The 24,901-nt window shown below is 42.3% G+C and overlaps 1 protein-coding gene across 5 annotated transcripts in view; it reads left to right on the top strand.

Moving 5' to 3' along the window:
• SORCS1 (sortilin related VPS10 domain containing receptor 1) overlaps nt 1-24,901 on the top strand; it is a 503,535-nt gene that overhangs the window by 350,466 nt on the left and 128,168 nt on the right. For all 5 annotated transcript variants that reach the window (XM_059398525.1, XM_059398524.1, XM_059398527.1 and 2 more), the window contains exon 6: nt 16,205-16,269. In XM_059398525.1, the coding sequence (XP_059254508.1) occupies nt 16,205-16,269 (65 nt within the window). The remainder of the gene's footprint in view (nt 1-16,204; nt 16,270-24,901) is intronic.

The following is a 24,901-nucleotide window of genomic DNA, read 5'->3' as shown; positions in this document are numbered from 1 at the left end:
GGAAAGATAGCTGTAGGTTGGCCAAGGCGATCCAGGACCAAGTCATTGCAGTCTAAAAACTTGCTACCTAATACCTCTTGTAAAACCATATATGATCTGCAAAGAAAAACAAAAACACAGTTATGCTTCAACCTACAAGGGTGGGATTGTCCCTCATACAGTTTCAAGCACGATAAATGCCTCCCCAAAAGATGAGAAAGATTTGCATATGTCACATGGTTGTTGGGTGATGTTCCTTTCCTAGCTGAGTCATGCTTCCTCTTTTTATATTCTGTAATCCAAAACAGTGAGATGTAAGGTCAGCCACTGTTAGCACATCTCATGTTAAAACATGGAGAAGTAGGAGGAGGAGAAGGAAAAAGAAGATAGACATACAAATATATATTCATATTAAATTATGATGAGGTATCTTCTGGGGAAATGGCTTCTAAGGAAAGGGACTAGTCTGTGGATAGGACAAAGATGAGAAGAAATTGATGGACGAGTTGGTACAGGGAAGTACTTGGAACACTGCCTGACACACACCCTACACCATCAGCTCTGAAGTCCCATCAAATGAAGATACACCTTTGCTTTCTGTATGGTCAAAAAAAATTGATAAACTTTATCATTTCGATGATTGTAAGATACTGATTTAAGAAATGTTAAAATGGGAAAAAAAAGTGAGCATTTTTGAATTGACAAAATAGGTGCTCAATAAATATTTATTGAATACATGAAAATTGGAAAACGAATAGGGGGATGAGGTAACAATAGATACCTCTTTTCAGATCAAAAATTAGGTGAGGTTGTCTTAGTAGGTAACTGATAAGATATGGGATGGAAAGTTCTAAACAGAATGGTAGAAAGATGCAGAAATCAGCTCATTTGCCTAAGTAGGAAGGAGAGGCGGAGGAGGCAGAGGAAGATCCTAAAACCAACTCTTAGACTAGTGAATCCATGTAGACGCCCAGCCAGCCCCGATGTGTCTGTGAATGTGTTAAGAATTTTATCAGGATGTTAGAGAATTTTGATGCTATCCCGAGTTGCAGGAATCCCTTCTACATAATTTTAAGATAAATGGCTGAAAACAGTCCTTTGGGTTAGAAAGGAACTTTGTCAGAATCTCTCTTCCTCCGAAGAGAATAACCAGAGGAAATGGACCTGTCCCACTGTTTTTTATTGTTTGGCTCTGGCACTTAAAACATCAACATCTCTAAACAAAGCAATTCCATAATTTAGAGAAAGCTGTCAAGGTTTTCACAGGCATGGCAAGATGTGCCCTGAGGTGGAGGACAGAACCTGCTGCAGCATTTATGAAATTTATGGCACAGGGTTTTCCATGAACACCCGAAGTTTAAGGCAGATAAATGCCAGAAGACAAATTCTACCAATAATTGAATTACAAAGCCATCATCATGTACTGAACAGAGCAATTTTGTGACTCTACTGTGACAAGGAGAAACTTGTTAGAATATTTATGTGCCTGGAATAGCTTCTGCGTCACTAACCCAGGGAATAAACTAGCTCTTCTAGAATATTCCTTCTATGAGTAGTTAGCCTTCCTGAGTAATTCAGTAACCAAGGAAGGCAAGGTGCCTAAGAGAGGAACCCAAAGCAGACACAGCCTATATAGCCACATTGGCCACCGCTTCCCATTCACCCTCACACTTCACCATGCCTAGGCCAACGTATTTGTGTTGTCAGCTGCAATCAGGCTCTTCTCCTGGTAACCAGGGCAGCCTTAGAATTAATAAAAACCTTGGCTATCCACACTGCTTTCTACTTGTAAACAAATAAAGAGTAAGAACATCTCAATAATAAGAACCATTTTTTTCCAATCTTACCATTTTAAAAATAGGATAACTTTCTTTTTTGTGATGATTAAAATCTGTCAGTCATAAACTTAGAGTACCTGAAATGCTACAGTAGTTTACCTGCTTTATGTGATAAAATGCCACGACCCATCCACTCCATGGAGTGACAATAATTTAGAAAGAACAGAAAGGGGGCGCCTGGGTGGCTCCATGGGTTAAAGCCTCTGCCTTTGGCTCAGGTCATGATCCCAGGGTCCTGGGATTGAGCCCCGGGATCCAGCCCCGCATCGGGCTCTCTGCTCAGCAGGAAGCCCGCGTCCCTCTCTCTCTCTACCTGCCTCTCTGCCTGCTTGTGATCTCTGTCTGTCAAATAAATAAATAAAATCTTAAAAAAAAAAAAAAAGAAAAAACAGAAAGAGCAGATCACTTTCCTATTTATAGTAGCTTTGCTATACTTGAGTATATCCTTAGGAGATTTGGGTATAGTTTTTTTATTTTCCTTTCTAACATTTTATTTCAAAGTATTTACAATGAAAGAAGAATTGTAAAGAAAGGACAGAGAATTCCCATATGATCTTCAGTCAGCTTCTCCTAAGTTAACATGTTTTATAACTGTGGAGCAGTACTTATAACTAAGAAAATAATATTGGTAAAAAGCTGTCAACTAAACTAGAGATTTTATTTGGATCCCCCCGGGTTTTCTACTAATGCCCCCTTTTTTTCTGATCTAGGATCCAATCCAGAATCCCACATGACACTTATTTGTCGCATCTTTTAGTCTCTTTGGTCCTCCATTGTTCCTTGTCTTTGATGACCTGGACAGGTTTGAAGTGTACTAGTCAGATCTCTTTAGAATGTCCTGCAAATTGGCTTAGACTGATGTTTTCTCATGATTACATGGTTATATAGATTGTGGGGAAGAATGTCACAGAAATGATGTGCCCTTCTCATGACAGCATATCAAACAGTATACGATATCATTATGTCTTACTACCACTGATGGTAACCTTGATCACTTGACGAAGGTAGGGTCTAGGAGGTTTCTCCACTGCAGAGTTTCTGTTTTTTCCTGTTGCATTCTCTCTTGGTTAAAAGCAAGTTACTAAGTCCAGTGCATACTCAAGGGAAAGAGAATTGAGCTCCACCTCCCGTCAGGAAGAGTATCAGAAATTATGTGAACATCTAATAAATATCTGGGGAGAGGTACTTTGAAGCTATGCATTTTGTCCACTAATTTCCGCATTCATCCGTGGATCTTGCCCTGCAGCAGTGACTTCTGTGGTGTCCTGATGGAAATTTTCTATTTTGGTGATTTCTTGTATGTGTATTAATTGGAATTTTATGAGGAATAACTGCCCCATCTCTACCAGTTATTCACTTATTCCATCGGTTAGTTGGTCAGCCAGCAAGGTGACCAGAAAAGTTGGTAAGTCCAACTCTGGATTGTATCTGTTGACTCTTCTTCACCTCAGGTACCTCTGTGCCCTCACTCGAACCTCGAGGGCACACAGTCCCTATCAGATGCTAGTACACCATGAAGGTACCACCTGCTATTTAAGGGCAAGATCTGTGTGCCTAGGAAAATTATTGTTAAAGGAATGTTTTAGGGTCTGACCTGAGATGAAGATTTCAGAAGGAAATGGATTTTCTAAGTGACACATTCTCTTTATTGGTCCTAAAGAAGAGAATTCCCCCCCACCCTGACCCCACACTTCTAGGCTCCCCCCAGTTTGTTTTGTTGGGTATCTCCTACCACCTTTACCATAAGAAGGGTGACTTGGAGGTACTCATCATTACACACACACACACACACACACACACACACACACTCACCTTATTCCTCCCTTTCCCCCATCTTCTTTGTCCTCACCTAAGAAAAAAGCAAGGTTTGCTATTCCCCGCCAAAAAACAAACCTCTGTGAAAGGGTACTTAGCTTTTTTGTTCAACAGTGAGTTTAATTCCCAAGACAGAGGTGCCTAGCTGGCTCAGTTGGTAGAGCATGTGACTCTTCATCTCAGGGTTGTGAGTTTGAGCCGCAGGTTGGGTGTAGAGATCACTTAAAAAAAATAAAATCAGTAATTACCAAAACAAACAATTCAGGTTCCAAATGAACCAATTAAAAAATATCTGAAAAAGACCACACAAGGAGTGGGTAAATGCCCTCAACAGTTTAACCCTTCTTATAAATGAAAATTTGAATAAAAACATCTTGGCCGATAGAAGTCTCATGAACATGAACCGGCAGTTGATACAAGAAAAGAAAATGTTGAATCTCATAAATAGGAAATAAATTAAAATGAAAAGGATATAAAAATTGAAAAGACTATGCCATTTATTAATCTATCTAAAGGATAGTTTTTTTGAGAAGATAATACTTAGCCCTGGTGAGGGCTTGGGAAATGGACACTCAAATGCTCCTCTTAGCATAATTTATATGAACTTTCTGCAGGACAGTTGGACAGGGTATCAGGAGTCTTAAACAAATGCTCATTTTCTTTGTGTTAATGAAATTCCCTCTTTTAATAATCCTCCCTATTGAAAAACTGAAAGATTAAGAGAAACATGCAAATATTTACCTACAAAGATAATCAGTGCAGTATTGTGTGTAGACACTACCAATAGTCTGTGGCCAGCCTAGCAGTCAAGTAAGTTACAGAATGTTGTGCAGCCGGCAAAGTAGTGCATTCCAACACTACAGCAGGCTATGCTATGCTGTGTTAAAGGTGTGATGTGAAAGCTGTTTTTTTAAAAAAAGGAAGGCCTACAGAACTCGAAAAAGTACTCTGAAGGATCAATGACCAAACGTTAAAGGGGATTGTTTCCAGATGGAAGGACTGTGTGAATGTTGTGTTTTCCTTTGTGTACTTTGGTCCACTTCCCGTTGTGTTTCAGTTGAGCCCGTAATATTTTTATCATTCGATTTCGAAAAGAAGGGTTCTTTTAATAATTATGCCAGTTATGAGAATAGCAGAGCAGTCAAGCCTACGTCCCCGCTGGCAGAATCTGGAGTTCATGGCGGGTGGTGGTAGGAGATGAGCAGGACCGGGACCTGCAGCCCAGCCCCCTGGAAGGGCGTCTCTCTTCCACCCGCTCCCAGCCCTCCTCCTCCCATCCCCATTCTTTCCGCTACCCCCTCTTTCTCTCTTCTTTGTCTGCTGTTCCTCATCTCCTTTCATGGCCTCTCCCGTCTCCCCGCACCTTCCCCTCCTTCTCACGCCTCCTCCCTGTCTCCCCCTCTTCTCCTTCTGTCACCCTAAGACATTTTCGACGAGAACTTTAGAATTTGCATCTATACCCGAGTATTAATTTAGGGGAAAAAAAAAAATAGAAGGTATGTTTTACATGTTCTATCATTACATGAGTTTCCGTAGCCCAGCGGTTAGTACAGTTCAAAGGCCCCCTGGCATGGCCTTCAGAGTATTTTCACAAACTCCGTTGACCCCGTGTACTCAGCACTCCAGAGATTCTTAGGGAATGAGCGAAGTACTGAGGAGAGTAACTGCCGTTTGACACCCCAGGACTTTGTGCCCCTGCTGTGAGGGTGAATCTGATTGCTTCCTTATCTCTCCAGATTCTGTCCTTGCTCCTTTCCAAGCTTTACTGACTGGGTCACTTTCCCGTCTCCATTGAGGGGCATGTAAGTTGTGGCCTTTTGCGGTGTTTTTTTTCCACAGTATCGATACCCAGCAACAAAGCAAGAGAATGCCATTGTTTCATAACAGGTTCAAAAAGCAGAGCAGAGCTATACGAGAACGGTCAAGCCAGCTTTAGGTGAGGACCAGGGACCTGGCAGTCCAGTGTGGAGACTAACACTGGGTTTCTCACAAGGGTCAACCTGTATGAGTCATTTTTCAAGTCACTTCAGAGAAATCACCTTCACACTTAGAGGGGCTGATATTTGAGGATCTAAACTAAACTTGATTCCAGGCTATTTCCAGGCTCTCAAGACAGGGCACTGTCTCAAATATGCCTAGGCCCATGCTACCCTAGTGCCACCGCACGTGTCTCTGTGGGTCCGCCCATGCCCCTGTTTTGCTATAACAAAATACCACAGACTGGATGGCTTATATAAACAACAGAAGTATCTTTCTCACAGTTTGGGGGGCCTGAAGTCTGAGATCAAGGTGCCAGTGTGGTGGGGGACGATGAAGTCCCTCTTCTGGGTTGCAGATGGTTGGTTCCTTTCTTGCTATGTTCTCACATGCTATCATGAGCAAGGGGGCCTTCTCTGGCTTCTTTTACATGGGCACTCATCACCTCCCTGGGACCTCACCTCCTAATCCTATCTTCTTAGAAATTAGGCTTCAGCGTATGAATTTTGGGGATACACAAACACTTAAGCCAGAGAAACACATGACCCTTCTAGGATGTCAAACTGTCTGAAGTTTTGCCATCATTTCTCTTGACCTTTTTGATATAAGACACTAAAGAAGAAAAAGAAAATGAATTTTTTTCTTGAGAAGGATCAGTGGAGTGAGTCAAGAACCTGGGTTAGTAGTTCCAGCCTTGATGCTCTCTGAGTGGCATGACCTTGGATAAGGTATTTCCTCTCTTGAAGCAAATTCTAACTTCCTTAATTGTGACATGTGGTATTCAGACTAGTTATCTCTAACAGACTTTCCATCTCTGAAGGACCCCTTAATTCATGCTGCTGACAGCAGTGATGCCACACCTACTCTTTCTTTGGCTCTCCACGACCATGTTTTGATTAAGTCTTATTATTAATATCCTTTTCACAGAGGATACACGGAGCTGTAGAAAAATTAGCCTAAATTCTCTTCTGATCATATCATTAATGAGCTGTAGGTCCTGAGGCAAGTGACTTGCTTTCAGAGCTGCCACCACCTTTGTTATCTTGTCATTATGTTTCCTCAGTTTGTGTTGGGTGTGACTTTTGTGAGCACACAATAGGTGTTCTTATCCGAGTTGTTGACAGTTGATGAGCAGGATGCCAACAAGGTCACAGCTTTGCGAGCCCGATATGATATCAATTCCACACTTAACAGATGGACACCAGCCTTTGATTAACGCCATATGACAGTAGTGTTTTTGACATGGTTAAAGCTTCTTATAGTTTGTGTATATATGTGTTTTTTCTCACACGAGTTTTAGTAAAAGTTGTTATCACCACCTGATACGTATTTACATTTTATTTATACCTCCCCTGTCTTCTGTCTGGAAATGGAAGTTCTATGAGGTGCAGGGATTATCCTGTTTAAATCACTCCTAACCCCTCAGCACCTAGAATTGCCTCTGGCATATTGTCGGTGTTTAATAAATATTTGTTGAATTTATTCACTCATTCATTAAAAAAACTTAATTGAGGGGTGCCTGGGTGGCTCAGTGGGTTAAGCCTCTGCCTTCGGCTCAGGTCATGATCTCAGGGTCCTGGGATCAAGCCCAGCATGGGGCTCTCTGCTCAGCAGGGAGCCTGCTTCCCCCTCTCTCTCTGCCTGCCTCTCTGCCTACTTGTGATCTCTCTCTGTCAAATAAATAAATAAAATATTAAAAAAAAAACCTTAACTGAGGATCAGCCGTCTGCTCTTCTGGGTGCTAAAGATTAAAGATAACCCAGGAATCCACAGTCTAGTCCACGGTGAGGGACCCACAGCAGCACCCCGAAGTGTGCAAGATGATTCTTTGAGATGTAGGGAGAAGATCCTATAATTCCTGGGGTTTTTTACTATTTTACTTTCTATTTTGTGTATATTTCCTAAAATTAAAGCATAAGCACCCTAGTACCTTTCCTCAGCCTACACCCAACGGTCTTCCTATATTGGCATGTGCTCATTTTTGTTTTCCGTGCTTGATATGTTCAGCCCAAAACTTTGGAGATTGCTGTTTTGGGAATTCTCTTATAGAATGTTATTTCTCTAGGCCAGATTGTCTCCAGCAGCAAAATTCTCAGATTTCAGTCCTTCTACATACTACCCTCTAGTCTGAAGCTCTTTGTGCTTAACAGGAAGGGAAAGAAAGGGGCAAATGGTGGGGTTCTGTCCTCTCCTTGTCTTCTCTAACCGCGGTGCCTGAGCCCCAAGCCAAATGTCGGTCCACACCTTCCTCTTCTGGCTCTGAATTCACGACCGACACAAGCTCACACCTGCTGATGTCCCTTGCATTGTTTCCCCCTGCCGCAACTCCTCCACAGCACGAGCTTTCCGAGCCCTTGTGGTGAGGTGATGGCAGAGTTGCAAGTAGTCTGACGTTTGAGAATAGTCCACGTCTTCTCTCCATACTAACTTCGCTCATTCCTCCCCTCGACCCCTTTGTGACTTGTGCACATTAACTATATGTCTACTCATAGACTGTTTTCCACACTGAAGAAACGTTCTTCTTGTTGATAATAGTACAAATTTACTAATATTAATTATAAGGGTAATGCGTGAATACATGGCAAAAATTTTTAAATTATTGATAAGGACGGTGGTCTCTTTGTCACCCCCAATTCAAAAACCTCTCAGAGATGGCTGCTATTATGAATTTTGTTTTTTTATTATGAATTATGAATTTTGAATTTGAATTATGAATTTTTTTTTCATTTCTGATACATTTTTGCTTTGGATCAATCAATGGATAATAGGTAGATAAATTGGGTATTTTCATTTAATAAATTGCAGTATAGTGGTTAGAGATCTATCCCATTAGTTTTATATTCTGGCATGGAACAGCCTCCAAGATGAATTAGAGTAAAATAACAAATTGCTAAAAATGCATAGAGTACGATAGCACTACAGTTTAAAGAGAGAAAAAGAAGCTGTATTAAGAAATATATTTTGAGCTACTCCTTTACCTCAGTCCCAAACTGTTTGATCATTTTAAATATATTTCTCTGTATCTCATTGGCACAGTGATTTTTGTCTGGCGATCTGGTCATCTTCCCTGGGTCCTCTAGATCCCGATGGCAAGGAAAGGGGCCCAGCCCGTGGGGAAATAAGAAGAAAATGGGAAATGAATTGGTGGTTTTAGAAGTAAAGCCGTTGGGGCACCTTGGTGGCTCAGTGGGTTAAGCCTCTGCCTTCATCTCTGGTCATGATCTGAGGGTTCTGGGATCGAGCCCCACATCGGGCTCTCTGCTCAGCAGGGAGCCTGCTTCCTCCTCTCTCTCTGCCTGCCTCTCTGACTACTTGTGATCTCTGTCAAATAAATAAATAAAATCTTAAAAAAAAAAAAAGAAGAAGAAGAAGAAGAAGTAAAGCCATTAAATGAGAGAAGGGGAAAGTGCGGGGAGGGGGAGCCTTGTAGCCCAAGGGCTTGTCTGACCACCTTGGAGCTGGTCTTTGTGATGTCTGAGGAAACATGTTACCTGTTGCTCAGTCTGGCTCTTGCAACTTTCAGCTTTATTTTCTACCATGGACTTTGTTCAACAAACATCCTCATCTCTTTACTACCTTCCTGAGCTTTCTGTATTCCTTCATTTTTTTTTTAAAGATTTTATTTATTTACTTGAGATAGAGTGAGAGTGAGCGAGTGAGAGAGAGAGCATGAGTTGGGGGAGGGGCGGAGGGAGAGGGAAAAGCAGGCTCCCCCCTGAGCAGAGGATCCTGGGATCCTGACCTGAGCCGAAGGCAGCTGTTTAACCGACTGAGCCACCCAGGCGCCTCGTGTTCATTTCTTCATTCTGAGTCAGATACCCAATTCCTAACTTTGCTCCTGTAAACATGCACACACGCACGCATGCACACCCGTGTGTACTCATGTACACTTTGTTGCAGACAACACCTCATTCAACAATTGGGCTTTTGGCTTTGGGGGGAGTAAGGATGGCAAAAGGTAGAATTTGATGGGCCTGAAGATGTTGGCCATGGTGATTCTCAGCAGCCATTTATGCATTTAAGCATAAAAAGCATCTTTTTGTTTGTTTGTGGTTTTTTTGTCTTGTTTTGTGTATTTATTGGTTCTGGGAAACCAGTGTGACAGTGTGGAGACAGAAGAAATCAAGCAAGCATGTTTCTTAGGACTAAGAGAGAGGCTAAAATGACACCTTGAAGCAGCTTTTTAATTTTTTTCTAGCCCATTCTCCCGACGTGGACAGGAGATGAGACCTCAGGATAAGCTGCTTTGTTCTAGAATGAAAGTCATTGCATTAGGCAGGACTCTCCTGATGACCTGTGTCTTGACTGTCTGACTGTGAGGCCAGGGAAAGGGGAAACCCTTGGCTCCAGAAGAGGAAATCAAGGGAGCCAGCCGCTAATACCGGCCAGCTTTTGCTGCTTCTCTCTCCAGCGCATAGAACCACTTGCTTCTTGGGGCTTTGTTCATAGAGAGAGGCTGCGGGAACCTGATGCTCCTTCTAAAACCAAAAGAAGACCAGTGTCTCCAACTCACCAGCCTGTTACTCTGCAGATCCCTGTTCCTTCCTCCATACGCCATTAACTGCAGTTCTAAATCTGAATAAATAGGTACTAACCTGTCACGGTATTTATTTTTTAATACTTGCTCTGCGGTTTTCTATATGAGGACATTTTGTGGCTCTGGAGCATTTAGTGAGCACTATATTAAACTGGTATAAACTCGGACAAAATGCCAGGGGAATGATAAACTGGTGACATTTCTGAGTTTCTCTGCAGAAAATGTCTCCAAAGGCTGCATTTGGTGATTGCATTTCAAAAGGCTGATGCTGCACCTTGAACATCATGGTGCCTGATACCAGGGTGTGTTTTGTTTGTGTTCTTGACTCCAGTAATCCTCAGATTTTATTCATAATTGGCTGCCACATGTGAACACCAACTTAAGATGCTGGAAGCAAGGTTGGTGAGGCTGGCCTGGTCTTGTTTTCAACTACAGAGCTGGATCTAGCCTGGCCTGAGGGACTTCACCTTCTCCTTTCCGTGCACAGGGAGGCCCACGCGTAGGTGGGGACAGAAGTTCTTTTTAGCTGTTGATAGCTATGTTCACTTAACTTACTTCAGTAGCATTTCATGGCTTTTAGGATCAAATAAAAAACCTTAGCATGATGCACAGAGTGCTTCACGATTGGACCCCTGCCTAACTTTTGATTTTATTTTCTACTGCTCTACTCTGAAAACATGAGATCTACTGACTTGCTAGTAGACGCCCATCTGGGTCATCCTTTCTTTGATTTGCTATTTATCTCTAAATAGAATATTCTTCCACCTCTTCTGTCCATTGATCACATTATTTCATATCCCTGAAGATTGAGATTATTTACTCTAAAGGATTTCTGAGCCTTCCTTCTCCCATAGGTTTCTATCTGCCAGTGAAAGGTCATTCCTCCCACGTCTTCAAGGAGCACCTTGACTATGAGCACTCTCGTTACATGGGGGACTGCAGAACTCCTCCTTAGCTCTAAAGTGCTTAAGGACAGGGAATCCATAGCCTCTATGCTTACCACGTATTGGGGCTTGGAATGTTTCACTGAATAAAAATGTGATTTTATTTATTCCTACAGTTGATCTCTGGGCTGTTGATTCTTTTTTTTTAATCTTTTGAGTTATAATGATAAATCAGTTCAGCCAATGGGGTATCCATGAAATCTCAAGATACTTTTATTATCAACATCAGCTTTAATTTTTAGATGGGTATTTACATTCCCTGCCCACCTCTTCAAATAAGAAAGGGGAAAAAAAGAGAATAAAGAAATCAGCCGCATTTCTGAACCCTTGCATGTACAAGGACTCTGCTAAATGCTTTAAGATATATATTCTAGGAAAACTTATTTTAGCCTCATTTTACCAATTAAAACAATAATAAAAGCACAAGGATGTTAAGTAGCTCACCAGATTTCACATATACCAATACACTGGTAAATCTTGCATGTTGATTGTGTACTTCTTTTTCCAAAGCACTCAGTAAACATTTATTCAGTAGCTATACTTGGCATGCACGGTGCCTGGCATGGAAATACAGAAAGGTTTGAACATATTGGTCAGTAAGAGGGGTGAGTCACCAATAGAAACATGGCCTACATTATGCTATGCATAAGTATGCGCATGATTCTAGAAGTCTCAGAAGGAGTAAACAACTTAGTCTTAGCGGCATCTTCACTGGGAAGTCTATTTTCTTCATGTATCTGCTGCTGAGCTTATAAGGGTACTCAGACTAAGAGTTAAGAAGGCACGGGGTACATATATCTTTTATAATTACTGTTTTCTCTTTCTTGGGGCAAATACCCATCAATGGAATGCTGGACCATATGGTAACTCTACTTTTTAATTTTTTTTAAGTTTTTTTTTTTTTGTTTGTTTATTTATTTGACAGAGAGAGATCGCAAGTAGGCAGAGAGGCAGGCAGGGGCGGTGGGGGAGCAGGCTCCCCGCTGAGCAGAGAGCCCAATGCGGTGCTCAATTCCAGGACCCTGAGATCATGACCAGAGGTGAAGACAGAGGCTTTAACCCACTGAGCACCCCTCTACTTTTTAATCTTTGAGAAAACTTCAGTCTGTTTTCCATAGTGGCTGCACCAGCCTGCTTTCCCACAAACAGTGCCCAAGGTTCCTGTATCTCCACATCCTTGCCCACACTTGGCATTTCTTATGTTTTTTATTTTAGCCATTCTAATAGTTGTAAAATTCACTGCAGCATTATTTATAATAGCCAAGATATAGAAGCGGCCCAAGTGACCGTTGGTAGATGAATGGATAAATTTGAGGTACATATCTACTGTGGAAGTTTACTCAGCCATAAAAAGGAAAAAAAAAAATGAAATCTTGCCATTTGCAACAGCGTGGTTGGATCCAGAGTGTATAATGCTAAATGAAATAGATCAGTCAGAGAAAGGAAAATACGATTTCACTCATGTAGAATTTAAGAAAGAAACAAACAAACAAAAAATCAACAAATTAAAAAAGAGATGAAAAACAGTCTTAAATGCAGAGAACACGCTGCTGTTTGCCAGAGAGGAGGTTGGTGGTCAGATGAGTGAAAGAGACACAGAGGGTGAAGAGTACTCTTATCCTGATGAATACGGAAAAATGTATGGGATCGTTGCATTATTGTACACATGAAATGGGAAAAAAAATACTCAAATGAAAGAGTTTCAGAGGTAGGATAAGGGTAAGTGGGAATTCCAGAGAGATACCCTGTACATGCTAAGGCATGAAGACTTCCCTGTCCTTCTGTGCAATTTTAGTACAAGAAGAGAATTCGTTTTCTCAAGTAGACACACAGGCAATATAAAGATATATTAGATCCCACGACCTATTGCCTTTTTATATAATTAAAGGATCCCGGATCAAAATTTTTCATCTCATAATACAGAGAGGCTCCTTTTGAGTCCCAGAATTGAACAACCCAATATATCAGATATTATAGTAGATACTGACTGGTGTAAAAATGTTGTCTCTATGTTTACTGAAGAAGCATTCTTCTCCGTGCTCTGGTAAGCACAGAGAATTCCGTGATAAAAAACAGCACCTGCCTTGTGGGAGCTCAGTTAAGTAAAAGAGACGTTTATGCAGAGAGATCGAGCAAACCATTATGAATCATGACGGGGATACATACATACAGGGTAATCTAGAAGCATAAAACCAGTGTGTCCAACCTTTTGTGTTCAATACCAGAAGTCAGCTACTCTCATAATGGATAAGGACACTTGAAGCCCTCCTTGAGATCTCACTCTGGAAAGAAGATCATCGAGGGAAATTTTTTTGGATTAACTTTTATGTTTATGCTAGGTTTGCTTGTTAATGTTTTTGAGGCTTATTGAGGTATCATTGACAAATAAAATTATATGTAAAGTATACACTGTTATGGTTTCAGAAACATGCAGTGTGAAAAGATTTCTACAACCAAGTTAACAGATCCATCATCTCACATGTTTACCTTTTATCTTCTTTCCTTCTTTCTCTTTTTTGTGAGAATGCTTAAGTTCTACTCTCTTAACAAATGTCAGTTTACAATACAGCATTATCAACTATACTCCTCTCCTCGTACGTTACATCCTCAGACCTCATTCATCTTATAACTGAAAGTTTGTATCCTTTACAATCCTCTCCCTGTTTTCTCCTCCCACCAAACACGGGCAACCACCTGTTAACATTATTATCCTCATTAGTAAGCAAAGCAGAGTCATTGGTCTTAATATAACCACCCAGCTCCACAGTTACAAGTAAAATGTATAAATGCTCTAGAGAACGATACTTTGTGGTCAGCTTCAGTGATGTGCTTCTGCAAGGTGGCTGGTCAACGACAGGGCCATTAAAACCAGCACCTTCGCAGACATTTAGCTTTGTTTGGCTTCAGCTTTTGAGAATTCACCAGTGCCACAAAATAAAAGCGGCAATAATTCTTTATGATCTGTGACGGCAGATCTAGAGGTTCTCCCAGACTGCTAGGAAAAGGGGTGAGCCTAACCGCAAATAAAAGTTGTGGAAAAAATTGTAGTTTGACTTTAAAGTTTTATTTTGTTGTTGCAGTTGTTTTACTCCAGACTGGGGCGGGGGCGGGGAGGGGTGGTTAGGCAATATAAGGGGACTTGGTTAGCCACAGTAGGCTCTAGAGAAGCAAGGGACTGTGTTTTGTTCCTGTGTCTTTTTGTGAATTGGTAAGAGCAGAAACATCCCTTGAAACAACAGCTCCTGCCTTTAGAAATAACAAAAGATCTTAAGAGACAACTTCTGTTATTGATTTGGGGCCATGAGCACATGGGAAGAGGCAACTGTATGCAGAGTAATTATTTTGTCTCCCATCGACACTCACCATTAGCCAAGCAGATAGGTCAGCATGCTAGGTTTTACCATTGTGTTTCTGGGATGCCAGCCTTCTGGGAATCTCAGTGCTGGTCATTTCAAGGAAGAAACAGGGCAACAGGCACAGTGGGAGGTGAACAGTGTGTAACTACATATAATTTATGAAATAATTTATAATTTATAATAATAATATAATTTATAATTTATAAAGAACCAGTTAGCTGCTGAGATTTCTAGTTTGAAGGCTTTTAGGGAGCTTGTTTTCTTTCTTAATCTCCTGACTGTGGCCTCGTCAGAAGAGGTCACCTACGGATCCAGTCAGGGCTTCAGTGTGGGAAATGTAGAGCCACCCTCCCTGGACCAGCAACTGAACTCATGCTCAGAATGTCACCGACTGGGACGCATGGGTGGCTCAGTTGGTTAGGCGGCTGCCTTAGGCTCAGGTCATGATCCCAGCACCCTGGGATCGAGTCCCACATCGGGCTCCTTGCTCAGCGGGGAGCCTGCTTCTCCCTCTGCCTCTGCCTGCCATTCTGTCTCCCTGTGCTCGCTCGCTCTCTCTCTCTAACAAATAAATAAATAAATAAATCTTAAAAAAAAAAAAAGAATGTCACCGACTGCCCTCATTCAGAGTCCAAGGTTGCGGAGTGTCCCAGTGTGTGTCCCCTGTCTCTTTGGGGGAAAATTACCAAACCCTTGTTAGGACATTTCTCCTGCCTGAGAGAAGAAAGTGGGGTTTAGTGTTTCAAGCATAGACTCTGAATTTCAGGCCATGTATCAATCAGAGAAAAGTTACTGACAGTGATAATAGGGCCTTTAGGAGACTTCTTAAGATGAAGAGAGACTAAGCTAGCTATGCTTCAGACTCTTTGAGCTGAGAAAAGGAGTTCAAATAAGAAGAGTTCTTGGGAATGCCCTTAGGACAATGATTAATTTACTTATTTCAAAGAGCTCACAGACCATTATACACTCCCTCCCTCCGTTCATTTCCTTACTTCTTTCATTCAACATTTGACTATCTATTATAGCTCAGGTAACAGAATAATTATTTTGTACTTAATAAGGCTCACTTCAAGATTACACTAAATAATAGGTACCTCCAAGGCATTTTAAATAGACTTTTCTTTTGCTTTTGATTTTATTTTACTTACACATATGGTTTCAAACATATACGTGAAGTGAGGCACATCTGCATTTTCCTCTCCCACGGGTGCAGCCATACAGAGGACAGGCCCTCTGTGCCCTGCACTGGGGGAGGAGGGAGGGTCACATGATTTGTTCTTAGTACATAGTAGGATAGTGGGACATAGTTCTGCTAATTTCAAATGAAAAAATTAATTAGGTCAGTTTGCTATGGAAGTCACTGTTCAAGTCGCCCAGCGAAAGCAGCCTGCCTGGAATTTGCCTGATAAGTCTTGAAAGTCTAATATACTGTCACTGAGATTGTCACAGGAGGACACGTGTGTCATGTGTAGGACTTATTTGCAGGTCGGAGCTAATAACACACAGTGTCCTTGTCAGAGTTAAGCCTGGCCTTCATCAAATGAAAGTTCATTATAGCTTTTATTTGAAGTGGAAATTTTACTGTCAGGTTATGTACATAAATACAGCAGATGTATTCCAAGGATTCTGGTGGTTAAATCCTATGAACGTTAGTAGTCCCTGTGCTCCGCTGAGTTTCTCTGAGGTACATGTGAAGTCATTAATGTTGGTCTTCCTTTTCTTTTTTCTCCTTTTTTTTTTTTTTTTTTTTTTTTTTAGGTCTGTGATGGGATCAAATAAGGAACCAGATCTTGTGCATCTCGAGGCCAGGACTGTAGATGGTCGTAAGTAATTCATCTTCTCCATGACGTTCATAGTAAAGCTAGTTTTATCAGTCTGCCGTGAGCCGAATCTGTGTCTAGGGAAAACACAGCAATAATAATCCACGTCCTTGGTGATGCAGAATTGCCTTAACAATTCCCAGCACCTCTCATCCAGCCAAGGTGTTTCCCTTTCCAGGCAATGGAGAAATGGCCCAATTTCTTATTTCTGAAGTGTTTTCTTGGTTGTTAGTTATAATTATGTTATTGCTGCTGTTTTGTTTTCATTTGTTTTTCTGGTTTCCTTATTTTGTCAGATGTGGTCCAGGTAACATCTCACTGCTTTGTCTGGAAAGTCACAAAGCCTTTGGAAAGGACAGGGACGAGAGAACTGTCCTGGGCGTCTCTTGTCATAAAGAGGCAGAGGGAAACGTCGGTTGAGTGGGTGTGCTGGTGCTTCCGTGGTTCTTAGCTGCCCAGTGAGGCCGGCTGCCAGGAGGGACTGCACTTTGTGTGGACAGGGTGGATTTGGGGACACGATACTGAAAAAATTGCAGTCCCGGGACCAACCCTATATCTGAAGGACTCAAAAGTTCACTCACTAATTGTGAGAAATTAGTAATTTGAAAAAGCTACTTAGACTTTTCATGCCTTGTTCTACAACTGTAAAGGACATAAGTTAATCATAGTGCTTCCTGGACTAGCTAACATTCGCTGAGCACTTACCCTCTACCAGGAATGATGCTAATCACTTTATATATTTTGTCACAATTAATCCCCAGCACAACTTGTAGGTTGTTTTTCTGATTTTACAGAAGAAGACACTAAGGCATAGAAAGTTTAAGTAATATATTTACACAGCAGCTCCGTAAGTCTCCTTCTTTGGTCCAGAGGACCTCTAGGACGGCTAAGGAACAGAGGAGTACTGCCAGGCCTAAGAGAGAGCACTGCAGGTGAAAGCGTTCGAAGAAAGAGACAGGGGGAAAAGCATAGAAGAAAAAGAGTGAGATGAGGAAGGACGGGGGGCATGGGGAGGAGAAAGAGGTCTCAGGTGTAGAGGAGAGAACAGAACGGACTCTCCGCAGGTACCCCAGAGCAATGAGGTTGCCCAGCACTGAGCCAAAGGGTGACCATCCAATTTTTGAGACATTTCCCGTTTGACAAATATCCCTCGCCTTCGAAAACTTCATCCTCGCTCTCCCTTGTCCCTATCTACTTGCCCTCAGCTCAGGTGAATGCAAAAGCAGAAGATCCCTGTACCTTACCTGCTTGGGGACAGACAAAGGAGGTCACCCCTGCTCTCCAGACTCCCCAGAAACCACTTCCTTACTGTGCACATGGCATGAGATTTTTCATTTCCAGAGGTTCTCCTTCCCGTCTGGGGAATGAATATATTCTTTAGCAAAATCCGTCGGGGGGGTACTGATCAGGGTCCAAGCTGACCATCACCTTCCTCCGTTGGAAGCTCAGGCTGGACTACCATATGTAATATGCCCAGCACTGTGCCTGGCACAGATTGAACGCAGCCGTTCAGAACTCTTCCCCTTACCTCTTCAGTGGGCTCTCTCTGGTGGCCACCGCTCCAGCCTCAGACCTGATTATGTTATCTTGGATTCCAAGGCCCAGTTTTTGCTACAGAAGAGCCAGAGCAGCCTTTTCCTTAGGCAGAATGATTCCTGCCATCTGGGCAGAGTTCTCACCTTGACCCTTAGCTCATCTCACTCTGTCTTCTCACTCCTTGCCTGCAGGCCTGTGGGTTTGCTCTCGGTTCCTAGAACATGTGGAGCCCTGTGTGTCACCATGAGGCTCTGATACTTACTGGTTCTTCCACATGGAGTATCATCTCTTCCACCTTCCCTGACCAGCTCATGGTAATTAATCACCACGGATGGTTCAGATATAAACAGCCATTTCTATTTTTTTTTTAAGTTTTTATTTTGAAATAATGTTGAGCTCACATAAAATCTTCAAAAAAAAAAAAAAAAGAAAGAAAGAAAATACAATAATATCAGAACCAGAGAAAGCATCCCTCCCTTAGGAGAGTCTTTCTTGAACTCCCAATCTAAGCCAATTTTATATATTGTTTGCTTTCATTCTGTGCTTTTACTGGATGTTATCTTTGGGGGAAGCCAAGAGAGGCTTCAGAGCAACTCTCTATACTAGCTTTTGCAAATTTTATGCGAGTCTAAAATTATTTCAAAATAAGAAGTTAAGAAATAGAAATGGATGCTTACGTCTGAACCATCCATGGTGATTAATTACAATGAACTGGCCTCTAAATTCTAGGAGAGGAGGGGCCGTGTGTATCTGTGGTCAATATCACGTCTCCAGCACATGCCACAGTGTCAGCATGTAGATGGAGCTTAGTAAATATTTGCTGAGTGAGTGAATACATAGCTGGCCAGTTGTCAGGGTGACCAAGTCACTTACTAAGCTGTCAGAAAATTTTAGGGCATTGCATCTCAAATCTGGACATATCATGGCCCAAAAAAGGATCTCGTTAAAACGTGGGTTCTGATTCAATAGGGGCCCAAGAGTCTGCATTCCTAATAAGTTCCCAGGTGAAGCCCGTGCTGCTGGTCAGCAGAACACGTTTAGAGTCACAAAGTCCCATAACGAAAAACTAATGAAAGAGCTTTAGGGTTTGTCTCCCATGACTGCACCGTCTTGTTCAGGAAGCCCTGGATGGAATTGGTAACATCCCAGATTGCTTTCATTTTCAAGCTTTTGGGGATAATACCGCTTCTGGCTTGTGGCATCGAGTGCACACAACCCCACATCCTGAAAACAATAAGGCTGTCATTTTCCCTGATGTGCACGTTCCCTTTCACCCAACGTTATTCCTCTGCTCCCTGCAGCCATGAAGGTTGATAATGCCAAACTGTCATCTCGGGCTCAGCTTTCACATGGCATGAAATAGATCAGTTCTAATTTTATTTATTTTATTTTACTTTTTTTGCGAAGGCAGCATCTTCAGAAACTACCCAAGAGTGAAAATTCAATAAAGGGATTTAATTTGAAAAGTTATCCCTGTCAAAACAAAACAGAAAAAAAAAATTACCTACCAATTGAAATAAAGGATCTAGGCATAATGCCTGACCTGCCTAGGTATTAAAAAAAAAAAAAAAATAAAAAAGAGAAAGAGATTTTTTTTTTTCAGTATCATATCCAGCCTCTCCCTCTTTCTTCCTTCCTCTTCCTCTTTCTCAAAGTACTTGGTAACCAGGAAGTTGTTTTGACACAGGAAAAATCCCTCACTAGCTTATTTGGCTTATCCCCATCGGGCAGTTTACAAAGGCTTATCTGGGCTTGTTAATTCAAAGTTCGGTTTTAGCCTCATTTCACATTTCCCTAGATTACATTTTATAATCGATTTCTGTTTCACCTGAACTCCCCGTACCGAGGGCTTTTTTTTTTTTTTTTTTTTTTGCTTCGTGACAGTCTGTGACTGCCATAGACATTTCTGCCACTGTGCTCTGGAATCTGGATGTCTTGTAGTTTACACTGTGACAAGGAAGTTATTCTTCCTTGCATTACCTCTCTGCCTTGGGAGGAAGGCTGGGGAGAGCAGCCTCAATTACAATCAATCACGGGAATTATTATTGGAAAATTTTGAACATGTTTACTGGCTGTGGCATTTGTTATTGGTCCCTGCATTTAACTGAGGACACCCTGACAGGTCCTCACTCCAGAGACAAAGATTTTACTGTTTAAATATCGGGTGTGTGTGTGTATGAATGTACCTGCTCTCAGGCATCCTATGGAGTCAGTACATTAAAACTGCCACCCAGTGCATTAAAGCTGTAAAAAGGACGCCTATCTTCTATTGATTCACCTAATATAGGTGCATTGCTGTATACATATGTAATGAACGTAGTTGGAAAATGTTGACCAAACCGCTGGGTTGAAAGCTTTGTGAAAAACCTTATCTCATTTTACTTTGGTTCTTTATACAAACAAAGGTCAGAGACTGACCCATTTGTTGACTTAATAAATAACCTTACCTGTATAAGCAAGTCTTCTCAAAGAAGGGCTTTAGCCATAGGGTCTCCAGAGTCCTGAGGGGCTAACAGACAAGTTTAAGAACCTCACTAACTCCCTGGAATTGTGCGCTGCGTGTTAGGTATACGGGATTTTGGAGGAAAAGAATGTAACTATGATCAGAATTCTTTACCTGGAAATTACACAGGGATGCAGAGTTCTCTGTGCACATCTGTACATACCATCTTGCAAGAAATGCAAGAAACTGCAGTCCTGAGTTTGACCTTTATCACTCCTCCCTTTCACTTCTGAAATGAAAGCCATAGTCAGCGGCATGACTATTTTGGTACTGGTGGTGATCTGTGCTAGCATGGACAAGGGGCAGGGGACAATTACTGGGCTCATTGTCTGTTTGCATGAGTAAGTAACCTTGTAACAACTTGCACAAGGACTCATCTCTTTCACTGGGGAGAAACAACCTTGGCCCTTAAACCAACTGTGAAAATGAATGTCCAAAAACTCTTGCTGAAATGAACCACAGACTAGCATTTTACAAGCTGAAATAAAAACCAAAGGAGACTCACAACTTTATAGAACCACCATCCCACGGATTCTGGTCTTGGGTCAGAAATGGACATCCCATTCTATTCCCATTTTCCAGGGCTGCAGCCGACTTCCATAATGAGCAGCTGGCCAGCAATATCTGGTTGGGGGACGGTGGCTGCAATGCTGAGGGGCTGTGATGGAGACCTCGGTTCCCAATAGGCCTCAGTCTGTGACCTATGGGGTGCTTTCAGTTCTCTGTATAGAGATAGATTACCTTTATGACAACAAGAGTAGCAGCAATGACAATAAAAAGGAGAAGTTGTTCTCCGGTGCATCAAGCGAAAAGTAAAATCCTCTTCCTGACCTTCCTTCCTATTCCCCAGGTGCAGCACGTTTTTGTTTTTTTAATGTTTCTTCAACATTTTTTCCAGAAATTGTGTGGGCTTACACAGGTGAATATGCATGTGAGTACACAGACATACACACTCACATACGTTTGTGTTCTAAAACCACCATGCCACATGCACTACTGGGGCATACAATAGCAAGTTAAAATTTTCCCATATCAGCACATGTAAATGCAGCCACTTTGTGACCAATGACTACAAAAAACCACACTTTGTGCAGTCAGCTATGCTCTCGTTAGCTTTTCTCTCATTAGTAGAACTGTAGAGGTTTGGCTCTTTCACACAGTGCTAATACATCTGTACACACACACACACACACACACACACACACACACAGACACACACATTACTGATTTGGTTAGTCAGCATTCAACTTGTGCAGGCAGCAAGCAATGCTGGAAAGAGAAACTACAGATGGCCAGTTCCAGGTCTGAGAGTGAATACTTGGAAAATTTTAGTAGACCTTGTTGCATTGTCCTCTGAGATGGCTTCATTGTTGCACGCTCTCACTGTGTTGGTGCTGGGATGCCTGGATTTGCAAGCCCTCAATAGCCTGAGACATTATCAAAGATTTCTTAAACATAACCCATCTGATGAGCCACGAGCTAGATCCTTATTGCTTTTATTTGCATTTATTTAATCGTGAATGAGGGTAAGAATTTTTACTGATTTTTCTTGGTTATTTGTATTTCCTCATTAGTGCGCCTTTAAAAGATGTCAAATCTCTTTAATGTTCCAGAGAAGATGAACACTTTGGCTTTTGTATATGAATATATATATTTAAAAAAAAAAAAAAAATGTCAAACTGGCCACTCCCACGCCAGCCAGGGTCCCAACCCTGGCTCACCAACTGGCATTTTTCGACCCCACGTTTTGTATCCTTGATTTACCTTCTTTTCAGTCCGTTTATTTAGGAACAGTTTCTGAGGTGGGACCTGGGAAGAGGCTAAAATTTTCTAGAATTGGGGCTGCTGCAGATTCCGATGGCTCCCTACTCCTCCCCAGCATGGGGAAGGGCCTTTCCCCTCTCCGCCTGCCCCCACAGCAGGCATCAGGACGAGAGCACAGAGGCGCCCTGCACTGGCTTGTTCTCTTGGCTGTGTCCTTCTGACCCCCATTGTTCATGTTGCAAAAACCTCTTGATTTTGACTTCTCGTGATTTCAGTGTGGCCTCTCTGATAGAGTAGCCTTAAAGACAGCCTGAAAACCAACCAGAAAAGCATGAAACACGGTAACACAGGCCTCCCCACACAGCAGTGAAAATCTGGCAGGAACATGTAGTCATGGGCCCCGCTGGGCGGCTTTCAGAGTGCGTTCTTTGTACGCTTCTGTGTTACTTCCCCTGCATGCTGGGGGCCCAGCCGGCCGGGAGAAGGTCTGTGCTGCTTAGAAGAGAGGACAGAGTGCACAGAAGAAGCCTGTTCTCCCCTGGCCTTTTTCACTCGACAGCAGAGGAGTGCATCTCTGTTGGGTTTTTAGAGTCCTCCAGGACACAGCAGCATGGATGGCAAACATGGATGGCAAAGTGTCTGGAAAATTCCTAATGCTTCTCACCCCTGCTTTAAAAAAAAAAAAAAACAAAACAGTGTCATAAAGGTCTTGGCACTTACTCATACATTTCCTTCCTTGGTCAAGTACGTTCTCAGGCAACAGTGATGCTAATACCATGCATCCATGCATCATATCCCTATCATTTGGCTCCGCCACTACTGCCCTAGATACTTCTCAGTTGCATTACTCATCCCCATTCTTGTAAGTAGGCTCTATTGTTATTTTTCTCATTTTAACCTTGAGGAAAACAAGGCTTATAGTGATTAAATGTTTTGGCCACTGCCTCAGGGCTAGAATCTGAAGCCCTATTATTATGCATTCATTCAGCAGAGACTGTTGGGCCTGGATGTAGTGATAGGAGGGAAAGTTGCAAAGGCCCTGCTCTCATCAAGTTTCCCTAGTAGATAGAGAAGACCTTATACTGGGTATAAACCCATGTTTAATGCCAAGTGGTGTTAAGTTCAGGAAGTACAGGAAAGCAGAGCAAGGGGAGCAGGGATTGAGGGGGAGGGGCTGTCAAGGAAGGAATCGCTGATCAGGTGGTATTTGATGTTTGAGCCAAGTAGTATGGAAGTAAGGGAGACAGCCTGCTGGAACAGCATTCCAGAAGGATGGAACAGTATATGCAAATGATACAGACTATGGCCATGCTCCGCAAGGGTCAGGGCATATCAGGAAGGCCAGGAATATGGAGACACAGGCCAGCGTGTCATCTTTGTTTATTTCACCAGGAAAGGCAGAAACGTACCTTATTGGTCTTGGTTGAACACTGACCATGTTCCAAGTATGATATATAGTATTGGGGGTGATTAAAAAAGAAAGTTATTAAATGAAGAAATACTGGGTTGAGCATACCCAGGTGCCTCAGAGGCAATCCCTTGAACTGACTCTTTGTCCTGAAATTAATCACATAGATGTGAACACATCCAAGTAGGTTGCACACCCCTCCCCCAAAAAGCCCTGTAAAAAATTCTGTGTTTTCTCCCCCATGCACCAAACTGCTTTCATCTCTCCTCTTCCTCTCTCTCTCTCCTTCCCATTTTTATTCCTGCTTTTGTTCCTTCTGGCTTTCCTACCATTTCTTCCCAACCCCCAACCCCACTCCCCAACCTAAGGCTCCCTCCTGCACCCTGCCTCTCCCCCTGTCTTTTTTGACTCAGTTTGGGAAGTTTCTCAAACAAATGTGCTTCTCGGTTTTTCATGCCTTGGTGTGACCTTCTATATAACTTCATGTCTTTTCTCAAGTTAAGCTGGATTTCCAGTGTGGCTTCCTCAGAACGGACAGGGAGCATTTCCCAAACACATCTTGTACCCTCCCCCTCATGCCTCTGTGTTCCTTCTTCCTGGAGTCCTCCTTATCAAACTCACCCTACCACTGTTCCAAGCCACCTTCCAGACTTTTCTCAGCTCCTCCAGGAAGCCTTCCACAGGTGTCCCCGCCCTCACCCCCACACAGGTCATTGTTACCTCTGGGCCTTAGAGTGAATAGTAAAGTGGTCTCTATCTCCCAAGTACAGTAGGCCAGGGAGGCATAACAGGTCCACAGTTCTGTGTGAAGCAAAGTAAAATAGAGGCCATCACAGGAGAACCTGTGGCATGGGGTAGACCATCTGTGGAAAGGTATGAATTAGTGTGTCCCTCACCTGTGGGCTCACAGCACTCCTTTCTGAGATACACTCACCATGCTTCATTGCAGTTGGCAAGTGGTGTTTCTGTATTTGTATTAAATTATTATGTCCTTCTCGCCTCTTTCATGTCCCTAATTTCTAGTCTTGTGCTTGGTGAAAAATTTATGATCTCAGAACTTTTCCTGTAGTAAGCATGGCCTCCTAAATGTCAGAAGGCTAGTCATAAAAGACAACATTTAGAAAGTTATCCTGGACCAAAATCGAGAGATTTCATAGAAGAAAGCAGTACCACCATCTCTATGTCGAGGGAGAACATTTGATCTAAGTTTATAATTTTCTCAGAAATGTGTTTTCAAGGGGCCACGGCTGGAGTCTCCACTTTGCATGTGTCAGTTTCTTACTGGTACATGCCACAGAGGGTTCTGGAACCCTGAGGGTAATGAAATGTGCATGAGCACAAGCATGTCGACACATGCGTGCATGTGTGTGGGTTGGGGACATTTAATGTGAAGGTTTTAAAATAATAGAACAACGTAAAGAACA

This window comes from Mustela nigripes, chromosome 4 (assembly GCF_022355385.1).
Source record: "Mustela nigripes isolate SB6536 chromosome 4, MUSNIG.SB6536, whole genome shotgun sequence".
NCBI lineage: Eukaryota > Metazoa > Chordata > Mammalia > Carnivora > Mustelidae > Mustela > Mustela nigripes.
The sequence above is the reverse complement of the archived record's forward strand: the minus strand, read 5'-3'. Positions and strand labels throughout refer to the sequence as shown.